Raw genomic sequence first — 12,014 nt, 5'->3', positions numbered from 1 at the left:
TGAGAAAATATTTTTTTTATCAAGTGTAAATTTTATTTTTATAATAAATAAAGAAAAAAGTAAATTTTAACAAATAAGAAAATTTTTTCTTGCTCCAAAATAACTTTCCTTAAAATTTTCTTGGTGCAAGAAATTTTTTTTTTGTGTGTAATAATTAAGAATTTTAATTTTAATATTTATCATTTTGTACCTAAAAAATAATCGTATGATGTGTAAAAAATATAAAATACAGTTACTAAATTTTCAGTGCAAGCAACGTCAATATTTACCGAGTGGTAAAGTAGTAAATTTTAAACGCAACGCTAAAAATCAAACTATAATTATCGACTTGCTTCTTTTTTTCGTGTAGCGAGAGAAAGTGAATTTATTTTTATACGATAAAATATTTATAACCAAAAACACAGAATTTCATAAAAATAAATAAATAAATAAAATTAAAGTAATTTATTTATATAGTATTCGATTAAAAATAATTATTTTATACTTCAAGTATTTTTTTAATTAAAATAAACTTAATAAAAAAATTTTTTTTTATTATTTATTATTTTATTTTTAGTGTTTAAAGATGAATCACTTGACTTATTTTTTTCATGACTGAGCACACGTTTACTTGAACTACTGGATCGAAGAGAAGTTGTATAAGCGACGGCGCATCGACCAGTAAGACTGATGCTGCTACAATATCAGCTACAACCAAAAACCACTATACGACTAGTATGTAGTACAACAACACTTGAATAAACATATTTAAATATGAGAATAACGCTATCGTAAAAATATTTATTCATCCCTATATTTTGTAAACTTTAGCGACGCGATAATATTATTTATCTAGTTATTAAAAAAAAAATTATTCCGTAATTTGTTTATTTTTTTTAACTGCAAAAATTATTTGATAAAAAGTTTTTTAATCAATAAGTTTAATAGCAAAAAGATAAAAGCAGTTAATTAAAACTCTCAAAATCGTGATTCTATTATAGTTAAATCAAATACTTGGTTATTATCTCAGATAGGTTCCCGAGTTGAGTGGCTCTCTCAGTTCATGCGAAACCTATAATAATAACGAGTAAAATAAAAATTTTAATTTAACGCAAAGATAAATTTTAATTATTTTTATTTGAATATTATTTGTAAAATTTATTTATTCCGAGCTAATATAAAAATGTAAATGAAATAATTTAAAAAATTCAAGTGTATGTTAGATTAAAGTAAGTGAGAAAATGTAATAAGAGATAGTGGTACGGTAGATCTTTGCAAGCTTAACCATTACCCTCACTCATAGACTCTTTCTCTCGTTCATCTACCCTTACCCTCACCCTCACACAAATCAAACTCGTACCCACTTATACTACACTAGCTCACCGGGAAAAACCTCATCCCCACCAATTTCGCCAACCATCCTACTCGACACTGCTCGACATTGCTCGACACACCCTTCACGCGTCGCTGCGGTACACGATGCATTCGTCAGAGTAAGAGAAATGCTACTGTACACTTGACAACCATTGCCTATCCGCTAAACACGATAGCTCAAGAGACTTGATTGTAAAACCGAGTAACCAAAATTTTTTTTATATTCATACATTTTTTTCTCATATTCTTAAGTACTCTATCCTCAACATTAAATTACTCAGTGCGCTCAAGTGTAATCGCTTCAACGAAAAAAAAATCCACAGATAGCCACAAAGTATGCTGAGAGCTTTAAAAAATTTTTTTAAGTTTAAAAATCATTAGAGCGTGTTACTATTGTAAGATAAAAAAATATTAAACAAATTGTTAAAATTGAAATTAGCTTTGATCATTTACGTCATAATCATAATTTTCAAAAATTATGTACAATATATATATATATATATATATATATATATATATATATATATATATATATATATATATATTTTGTTTTATATTTTATTAAAATATAAATTTTACCCAAAAATATGAAAGCCAATTTTTTTTTCCAACTCTTAAGGGCAAAAAAGCTATCAAAATCTTTATTTTTTTTTTTTTTTACAACATTTATTAATGATACTTAAATTAGCAGACGTTCAACAATTTTTGATTTATTTTTTATAATTAAATTACAACTAAAATTAATTTTTAAAAAATTACACTTATAGTTTTTCAAGTTTTTTACATGTGCAATTTTTTTTTTAATTTTTTAATTGAAATCTTTTGGAAAAAAAATTTCAGAAAATTTTGAAATGTCAGCTAACTTAATTTTCATCATTTTTTATCATAAATTTTATCATAAAAACAAACAGAATAAAAAAAATTAATTTAGATAATCCTAAATTATTTTATTAAAAATAAGTGACTTACCACATCTATTAGCTGTGAGAGTTTTAGCTTGATGCACACACGAAGAACATCCGAAGTGTTGACTACAGGCCGTACCAATTTGTTATAATTAGATAAAAGGTCATCATAAAGACGTTTTGCATCAGGATTACCGGCAACCGCGCCATGTACCACAAGTGCAGATAGTAACCAAACCCGAAGAGTTTCCCCGATTATAGGGGGCATTATGAACCTGATTTACCCCCCACAATGTTGACTTGTTGATATTTTCTTAAATGTTTTTTTTCTTCTTTTAAATCCACTAGTGTGTCTGTCTGTTGGAAAAAATAAAACAAAAATGAAATATTAATGAAAATACTGAATTTCTTTCTTTAGAAAAAAAAAAAGTTTTTTTTGGGTTGTAAGTCTGAATAAATGATCTTTCTATTCAAGCGTATAATACGCTCTTGGTTTTGTATAAAGTGCTTTTTAGAAAGACTAAAAAAAAAATTCAATAAAGCTGAGTAATAATATTTGTCGGGTCAGGATTCTAATGTTGTGGAATTCAAATAAAATTCCAGCGTCAACTGGACGATAAGAAAGTCTAGAATATTTTTATAAAATAATTTTAGCCGTGATTTTGTGCATAGATCTAAATCGCAGGGTCAGTAGTAAAATTGTAAACAATTTAAAGATAACCACGAGATCATTTTGCTTTTAGCTTTGAAATTGGTGAATATACTCAATTGGTAACTTTTCGAACGAATCCAAGTCAAGATGATGTGAAAAGAGGTAACGCGACTATTTACATATATACTCAAGCACTTACATAAATAGAAATGTTTCAACAGTTGAGAGAAGAGTATTTTATCAAGAACTTTATGGTATTTATTTTACCGATAACACACATAAATATTTATGATAAAAAAACAACAAAATAGTAACCTTGTTGAGATATTTAGTAACTTGAATTTATAATTTATTCATGATTGGTTTATTTAAATTGTTTGTAGAAAAAAAAAAAAAATTTTTAATCGATGAGTTTCTATTTAAGTAATTGAAAGCGTTCCGTAACACGATGTAATTATAAATTTAAAAATTTTACTTTAATTTTAAGGCTGATAAATTATACGTTCGTTAGCACAAAGGATGAAGTAAATTGTGCTCTGGTTGTCTTAGTGATTGAGATTAACTCGAGACCAGGAGATGAGATTTGCCATAACTCGCTTGGCACGTAACAGGGTGGACAGCCTTCACGCGTCGTATTTCAACCAGTACTGTTACATGTATTACTCCCATGCATACCTCTGGCTATTGATAATTATTTATTATAATAATAATAATAACAATATTATACTAAATGATCTAAAATTTGTATATAATGAAAAAAATTTCATTAGTAACTAATTAAAACGTTTAAATTAAAATTTTTACTGCAAAATTATAAAATTTATAATTTATTTTAAACAAAATTTTTATGAGTAAGAAAACAATTAAAATTAACATTGAATTTAATTAAAATTATTTTTTTCTACTTTAAAAGTTAAAAAAAAATTTTATTAGAGTTGAGAAAAAAAAATCGAATAAAATTGAATTTAGAGCAAGTGCAAATAAGGGATGAAAGAAAGTGATTTTTTTGTTTTTAAATTAAACAAACCTCACGTCTAATGTTTTACGAATCACGTTACACGATTAACGTCTCAAGCAGCACTTTAATCTAAAATTCACAGATTATTAAAGCAGTTATTAACGCAACAAGACAATCGGAGCTTTCACTGTACGCACTTTTTTCACAACTGGTCACAATCGGTCATATCACAACTGCTCACGACAGAGACTAGCGGGCCAGCGGGTGGGTTGTGACCGCCAAGCGGATTCCTCCTGAACTTTACTCGTGAGAGGCGCCACCGTGGCAACACCTACACCCTCCTCATCGACATATATACCCTATATCGAATGTACATAGAAGTAAGAGGTGAAGAGGAGTTTCGGGGTTGCTTGGTAGCAAACTACCGATATAGTTAGCCCAACGAAAAGGGATGAAAGGGTTGCAAAACCCAAAAAAATTCATAAAAAGCTCAAGCTTTAATAGATTGTACTTTAATAGCAAGAGTAGATGATTTAAGGAATAATTTGAATGCTAATTCAGAGCTTAAGATAATTTTTTATGTAAAAAAGAATACTCTGTTTCCTTTCGTGTCCTTTAAAGTCCTTTATCTGGTGGCGGATTGCGCGCGCATATCTTTGAAAATGACAATATCTTGGAAAACTAAGGCGAAATGTGAAACTTAAATCGTGCATCGTGGATCGTGAAACAGTATCCGTTAAAGGTGCGGCAAAAAGATGTTGACTACGCCCGTTCTAACTTTCAAGTAATTGAAAAAAGTTCAATTTATGAAATGTTTTTATATAAATTCACTATTTATTTAAAAATTGTTAAATTTATATAGAAAAATTGATAAAATAAAAATTGTAAACCAATATTATTTTATAATTTTTTTTGTTAAACTTTGAAAAAATTAATGGAATATTTAGATTTTTTTTTAGTTAACGAATGTACATAGTAATTTAATAAAAGAGTATTATTAAAATACTTATGTAATTTTTGCACAGATCCTAGCCAGGGCAATCACTTGTGATTGTTTTACACTCCCCACGGCAAAGTCGACCTTTTACTCACTTGTACAATCCATGTGTCTCATGTCCTATATATTCTATCTATTTATCTATCTATCTATCTATATATATATATATATATATATATATATATATATATATATACTTTAAGAAACTTTTTGAGATGTTCATTTCACAAGTAGAATGATAAATTTGAGTTCGGTATAAAAAAATAAAAAAGGAGAAAAAAAGATTACGAAATGCCAGTAAGAAAACTTTGATCAAGTTTGTAACTGTTCCGGTTTCGTGACAAGTCTGAATTTAAGCTCAAAGAGAAAAGTTTCCTAGCTGCAACTTATTATCAATTCTAAAAAATTAAAAAAAAATTAAAATTCATTACAAGTGGGATCGTTGAAAAAAAGAATTGATAGTTTGGTATATTGATGTGTACAATATAGTTTTACAAATTCATACGCAGAAATATGAATGTAAATAACAAGAATGAAGGACTGGAATCAATACCGGAAAAAAAAGTAATTGAGGGAATTTTTATTTCCTGGTTTAATTCCTGGAGGAAATAAAAATTAACTGCATTTTACTTGACTTAAGAATTTTTCGTCTTAATTCAAGACAATTAAAGATTTTTTTTTTTTTTTTTTTTTTTTAGTGTAGAGACTAACGTTGGTCTGACCCTTTACTGATTTACCTACTTAAAATTTAGAATCGATTTTTTTTTTTCTTCTTTTTATTTTTATTATCTGAAAATCAACTCCCGGAAATAAATTTAATTCGACTACAGTGTACTATTGTCGACGAGAACGACCCTGAGGGAAAACTGGCACAAATTCACGGCAGACTGGACCTTGGAGGATGACATTATGGGTCGAGTAGGTGCGATGAATGCAAAGGAAATCCGAAAGGAATGAACCGTAATATTATGGAGGAGTTGGCAACTTACCAATAATCTTTTCGGATCAGCATCACTCAACACAACATATCACCTAAACTTTTACCCACTACTGACACTTAAAATCTCGTTTGAAAGTAATTATTAATAAAAAATTAAAGTATGTTATAATTATATAAAGTTAAAATTTCATAATTTTTTACTACATTTGACGCAAGCCATTGAAAAAATAAAAATCAGTTAGTGTGAATAATGTTTAAAAAATTATGTAGGAGTGACATCACTTTCATCACATCTATTACATTGTCTAATTATTCGAGCACAAATTCAAAGCCTTCAAACTAGCTCTCTTCCTTTTCATCTTATAATTAACAAGTCTGTAATGAATTTCCGTGAGGAAATGTTCCATTACAAAATTACACTATCTCTCTCTTTTTCCTTTTCTATACAATTAATAATAAAATTTAATGATAGCTTCAAGATATATTTAATTAAATTCGATTTTAATTATAAATTAATAAATTCTATTATTATTGATAATTTTTACCTAAAAAAACAGAGTAAATAACAATTAAAACAATTCATTATATTAATTAAATTATAAAAATAAAATTCTTACGATATACGTCGAAAAAAATATTTTTTTTCATATTACAGTCCTCCATAAAGTTCAATTATTTAAAGTTAATTTATTTTTATTTATATATGTGTATCTAATTAGATTTTATGACACTGAAGTTTTACAAGACATTGAAAATTATTTTAAAATTTTATAATGATGTAATTATTATAAAAAAAAATTTAATTAAAAAATTTCACATGTGAAAATTAATAAAAATTACAAGTGAAAATTTTTAGACTTACCACAGTTATTTAACAATTGATGCGCTTATTTAAAAAAAAATATATTAGAAATTTAATGACACTTAAATTGACAGACATTAAAAATTTTTTATAACAATTGAGTTAGCCGACATTTTTAATTTTTTAATTTTGATTAATTTATTAAATTTAAACTAAAAAATATTTTTTTTTAATTACACTTACAGTTTATCAAATTTTTTTATAAGAAAAAAATGACATTAAAGTTAGCTGTCACTTGACAATTTTTTAATTTTTTTTAACAAATAAATTTGCTCCAAAAAATTATTTTTAAAAAATTGCATTTGGAGTTTTTTAAAATTAATTTATATGATCAACGCGTGACCGAATCAACCGTACGACCGCTATTTTCAGTGAAATTTTGTACACCGACTTAACTTATCAACGGTGACATTTTGTATGAAAATTTCAACAGCTGACAGCTTAGTTCCTAATGTTACCGACAGTCAGCGCCACCTTGTGGTAGTTTTATAACACAAATAATTGCACGTTGATGTTGTTGACAATATTTTGGAGACATGTAATATATTAAAATTAAAACATTATTGAAATATTCTAAAAGATAAGAACTGATAAATAAATTTTTTTAAGACAGTTTTTGCCATTGAAGAAATGAAGTTTTTGTTAACGTGAGTAAATTATATCTGATATTCAAATTTTTAACTGAATATAATCTCTGTAAAAAATTAAATTGTAAATAATACTAAAGTTAGCAGACGTTTTTAATTTTTTGATTATTTTTTATTTATTAAATTAATTAAAATTAAAAAATATTTATAAAACTGGAGTTAGCGATCAGCTGTCAATTTTAAAAATTTTTTTAACAAAAAAATTAGTTCTAAAAAATTATTTTTGAATAAATTTATAAAAAAAAAAAAAAAAATAAACATTTTTCGCTGTCTAATTTTAGTTTCATTCTGAATAAATATGTATCTACATACAAATACCACGTGTACTATCTTACTATCTTTCGCATAAATATACATTTAAAATAGTAAAGATAATTTAATATTTTACATCAAGTAATAAAAATTTTTTAATTTATAAATTTTTTTGTTTTTAGATTTTATAATTATGGAAAATAATACTAAACTCACTGAAACATTATGGGATCCTGAAAGTATATTTTCTTCATCATCAGATTCAAAATATGCTATTATTATTTTAAATCAACCAATTTTATTGGCGAAAAAAATTGTATTTCCTTTATGGAAAAAAGGTTAGTTCTATGTTAGACATCTAATAAATATGAAAAAACAAATTATTACTGTTACGTTCCCAAATTTTGGGTGTAATTAATTTTTAAATTTAAATAATTTATTTAAATGTCCAGATTTTGACCTCGTTAGGAAGTCGATAGACTCCAGGTGGGTCATGTCACTGATTTATCCGCTAAGTACTTTTTAAATATACATAATTTAATAATTCTCATTTTTAATTTATAAATAAAATATATTTTAATATTTTACTTTTGTTTTACCTGCCTACAGGTAGATAATGGGTAGAGTGCCTGAACGCTGGCTAGCGCTCTGGGCAATTTCACCAGGGTGAGAACAACTAATAAGCGCTCTTACCCTGGGGGTAATAGTTAGGATATTTTTGGATAGGATACCCGAACGCTGGCTAGCGCTCGAGGTAAAGGAACCAGGGTGAAACGCTGATAAGCGCTCTCAACCCTGGTTGAAGATTTTAATAAGTACCCATTTTAATCGATTGACAATTAAAAAAGAAGTATTTATTAATAAGGAATTGGCAGGTTCAGCCTCGGACCAGCAGAGATTTCTCCTCTGCTAAGTCCTCGGACTGACTGTTCCAGAGGAAGTCTGGAGACAGAATGTATCATACAATAATAATTACAATGAGTTTTATAATGAATTTAAGCAACGTTGCATCTCAGGTTACCCTATGAGAACATCAACGCAGTCCAAAACCCACAACGTAGACTGTTTAGTCTACTAGACTGCGTTGACGTTCTATAAATCTGTTATCTCGAGGTATTTCCGTTACGAAATACCACGGATAATAATTAAATGATTTAAATAATTATTTAATGATTTTTAAAACAGATTTATAAAACTTTAAATAAATTTAAAATTTACGAGAACGTAACAATTACTATAAATAAAAAACTTTTCTTGTTATAATAATTAAATAAAATTTTTTATAATAATTTTTTCAGCACAAATTAGAGTTACTGTTGATGGTGGTACAAATCAATGGCTGAAGTACTTAGGACCATTGGTAGATGAAGTTCTTTCTGGTCAATATCTGGAATATGCTCCAGATTTAGTAACAGGTGACTTTGATAGTATTTCACCCGATTGCATGGATAAATTGAAAAATACACACGTTAAAGTAATTGAAACTCCTGACCAAAATTACACTGATTTCACCAAATCTCTAATTCAACTGTCTAATGAATGCAGAAATAAAAATATTAAGGTAAATTATTGAAATTTTTAATTTAACTTATTAGTGAATAATAAATAGTGTAATTGATTTGCTTCTTTTAATTTTTCCAGATAAATAAAATTTATGTTTTTGTTGAATCATCCGGACGGTTAGATCATATTATGGGTAATCTAGATACACTTTATAAAAGTGAAAAAATAATCGAAGATGATAAAACAATTATTTTAGTAGCAAGTAATTCTTTAACATGGTTATTAAAATCAGGTTACCATACAATTAAAATTCCTAGAGTTTTAATTGAAGATAACTCATGGGCCGGTCTTCTTCCAGTCGGATCTTCTGTTAAAAATATTTCATCAACTGGGTTAAAATATAATTTAGGTAATATGTAAATAAATTATTCAAAAATATTAAGGTAAAAGATTTCAATTAAAAAATTTTCTACACTGAGAAAATTTTCTTCTCACAAGAATATATATTCTTGATAATTTTCAAGAATCTATTTTCTTGTCTCAAAAATTGATCAAATTAATCGAATTATTTTTTGTTTAATTCAAGTGAACCTATTCATTTATTAATCTATCAAAATTAATTCCAATATTTTATTATCATGATAGATATTGATATTTTTTTGTCAAAAAATCAAAATTTATTTTAAACGATTTTTGAGCCAAGAAATTGTTTTCTGGACAAAAAAATTTTTTTTCTCAGTATAATTGAAATAAAAATTAAAAATTTTTTTGATCTAAAGGTTTTAAAGATTAGAAATAATAAAAAACATTTTCTTCAATTAAATAAGTAGCAAAATTTTAAAAAAAGTGTCAGTAATGGGATCTTTACCAATATTTATTATTTTCATAAATTTATTTTTTTTAGATAATCACACACTAGCCTTTGGAGATACTATAAGTAGTTCTAATACGTATGATGGATCAACACAAGTCACTGTAACTACACATAGTAAAATTATATGGTCTATGGGAATTGAATCTTTAGTTGAATTGGAGTAATTTTACCTCATTTTACTTAAAATTATTTTAAGAGTCAATAGATTTTTTTTAATGTACTTATTAAAAAAAAAACAATTTTATTTACAACTGTTGTTTGTTAGCTACTTTTTTTGTTGAAATAAAAATTTATATAAATAATAAACTTTTTATTATTATTTTTTTATAATAATGATAAAGTGAATTTTTATAAATAATGTAAAATTTTAATTTAATTCTAATTAATTAATAACAATAATAAACATTTGAAAGAGTGATTTTATTAGTTAAATAAGCTTTGTTAGTGTTTACATTTTATATTTGTCGCTTAGGAGCAAACTCGAATATGAATTCGAATACAAATACAAATACTAAGTGGGATTTATTGCCTTGCTGCCTACAGCCAGTCTTAAACGGCCCGTCGTCCGATACGATTGCAATAGTATAATATCGTACAAGTTGTACATGTGTTCTCTGTATTAAAAATAACAGGCTATGGTTTAATTATTTCTACTATCATAATAATAAATAATAATTACTATTATTTTTACTAAGTGATTTATTTTTTCGAGACAATAATATATTTTTATAATTAATAAAATTATATATTAATAATAATATTAAACTTAATTTTTGACAATATGTGTGCTGTTAAATAATATTTATTATTAATAGTGAGTTTAAAAAGTTAAACTGAAAAATACCGAGTTATCATTAAATATAACAGTGCAACAGGTCTTCAAATGCCACGTTGTTCATTATATTTGTATTTATTGTGTCTGTGGCCAACAGTTTTTGAGGAACGTGTAAGATACTCACACTTGTTAATAAATCTAGTATGTATTACTATTACTACTTTATCACACATTTCACTTTACAGTATTAAACTATGGGGGAGTTCACGGGGGTTCAAAATATTTTAAATAAAAATCTGTCAATTTTTTAAATTAATAAATTTCAATAAAAAAAATTCTACACTTAGAAATTTCAAAAAATTTCAAGTGAAAAATTTTTTTTTTAATTTTTTATGAAATAAAAAAAAAATTTAAGTGTCTAATGATTTTACTTCTGAGTTTATATCAAAATACCGGCAATATTTTATTTTTTATTTATTTTATAAATTAAAAAAAATTTATTATTTATAATAATTAAAAAAATTTTTTAGCAAGGCTAAATTTTGTTCAAATAAAAATTAATTTACGGTACATGTTTCTAATCAATGTACGCACGTAATTGTTATATTTATGACAATTCTTTATAACTATTTTATCATTACTGATAAAAAAACATAATATTCCAAGTAAATTCTATATATTTTAGTTGTTTTCTTGATAAAAAGAATCATGAGGTAAAAATAAGTTAATATCGATTAATTTTAGTCGAGTTTGAAGGGTGCAAAAGCGAATGAATGACCCTCTCGTAGACAGTCATTGATTATCAATTGAAACATTTATGTTATATTATACTTTATTGGTGCAATTAGTTTTAATAATAATAAATAAAAAATCAAATATTGTATTCATAAAAAAAATTCACTAATTATAATTTAAAAAAATGTATTTTTTAAAATAAAAATAATTATATACAATATTTTTGTAAATTTCTTTAAAAAAAAATAATTTATCAATAAATATAATTTTTTTTCTACATTTTAACTAATTTTTTATTTATATTTTAAATAATAATTGATGTAGTAAAAAAATTTATTTATAAATAAGACACGATAAATAATGAAAATTAATTTATCCGACGTCTAAAAAATTTTCATTTGTAAAAAACTTGAAAAACTACAGGTACAATTTTAAAAAAATATTTAGTTTTAATTTAATTTACTAAATTAAAAAAAAATTAAAAAGGTCGAAAAATTTTAATATTAAGAATCAATAAATAATAAATTTTTATAAAATCAATATACTTAGTAAAAATTATTA

At 25.3% G+C, this 12,014-nt stretch overlaps 2 protein-coding genes across 3 annotated transcripts in view; one reads left to right on the top strand and one right to left on the bottom strand.

The window, feature by feature from the left end:
* Nachralpha4 (nicotinic acetylcholine receptor alpha4) overlaps positions 1-4,070 on the bottom strand; it is a 46,716-nt gene extending 42,646 nt beyond the window's left edge. Inside the window, exons 1-2 of the mRNA XM_074237914.1 lie at positions 3,938-4,070; positions 2,323-2,615 (exon numbers count right to left, since the gene is read on the bottom strand). Of these exons, the coding sequence (XP_074094015.1) occupies positions 2,323-2,526 (204 nt within the window). The 5' untranslated portion in view covers positions 2,527-2,615; positions 3,938-4,070. The remainder of the gene's footprint in view (positions 1-2,322; positions 2,616-3,937) is intronic.
* Positions 4,071-7,176: 3,106 nt separating this feature from the next.
* On the top strand, positions 7,177-10,249 carry LOC141524200 (thiamine pyrophosphokinase 1). Of its 2 annotated transcripts, XM_074237924.1 has the most exons (6): positions 7,177-7,314; positions 7,749-7,904; positions 8,865-9,127; positions 9,208-9,262; positions 9,362-9,478; positions 9,974-10,249. In XM_074237924.1, exons 2-6 carry the CDS (start codon positions 7,760-7,762, stop codon positions 10,105-10,107), a joined length of 714 nt encoding a protein of 237 aa, XP_074094025.1. In that variant the 5' UTR covers positions 7,177-7,314; positions 7,749-7,759; the 3' UTR covers positions 10,108-10,249. The 2 variants fall into 2 exon arrangements, with proteins under 2 accessions (XP_074094025.1, XP_074094024.1); XM_074237923.1 differs by having other exon boundaries at positions 9,208-9,478; positions 9,974-10,247.
* Positions 10,250-12,014: the final 1,765 nt, after the last annotated feature.

Source organism: Cotesia typhae, unplaced genomic scaffold, assembly GCF_013202065.1.
Source record: "Cotesia typhae breed Kobodo isofemale line unplaced genomic scaffold, CoteBio_Ctyphae contig_22, whole genome shotgun sequence".
Taxonomy (NCBI): Eukaryota; Metazoa; Arthropoda; class Insecta; order Hymenoptera; family Braconidae; genus Cotesia; species Cotesia typhae.
The sequence above is the reverse complement of the archived record's forward strand: the minus strand, read 5'-3'. Positions and strand labels throughout refer to the sequence as shown.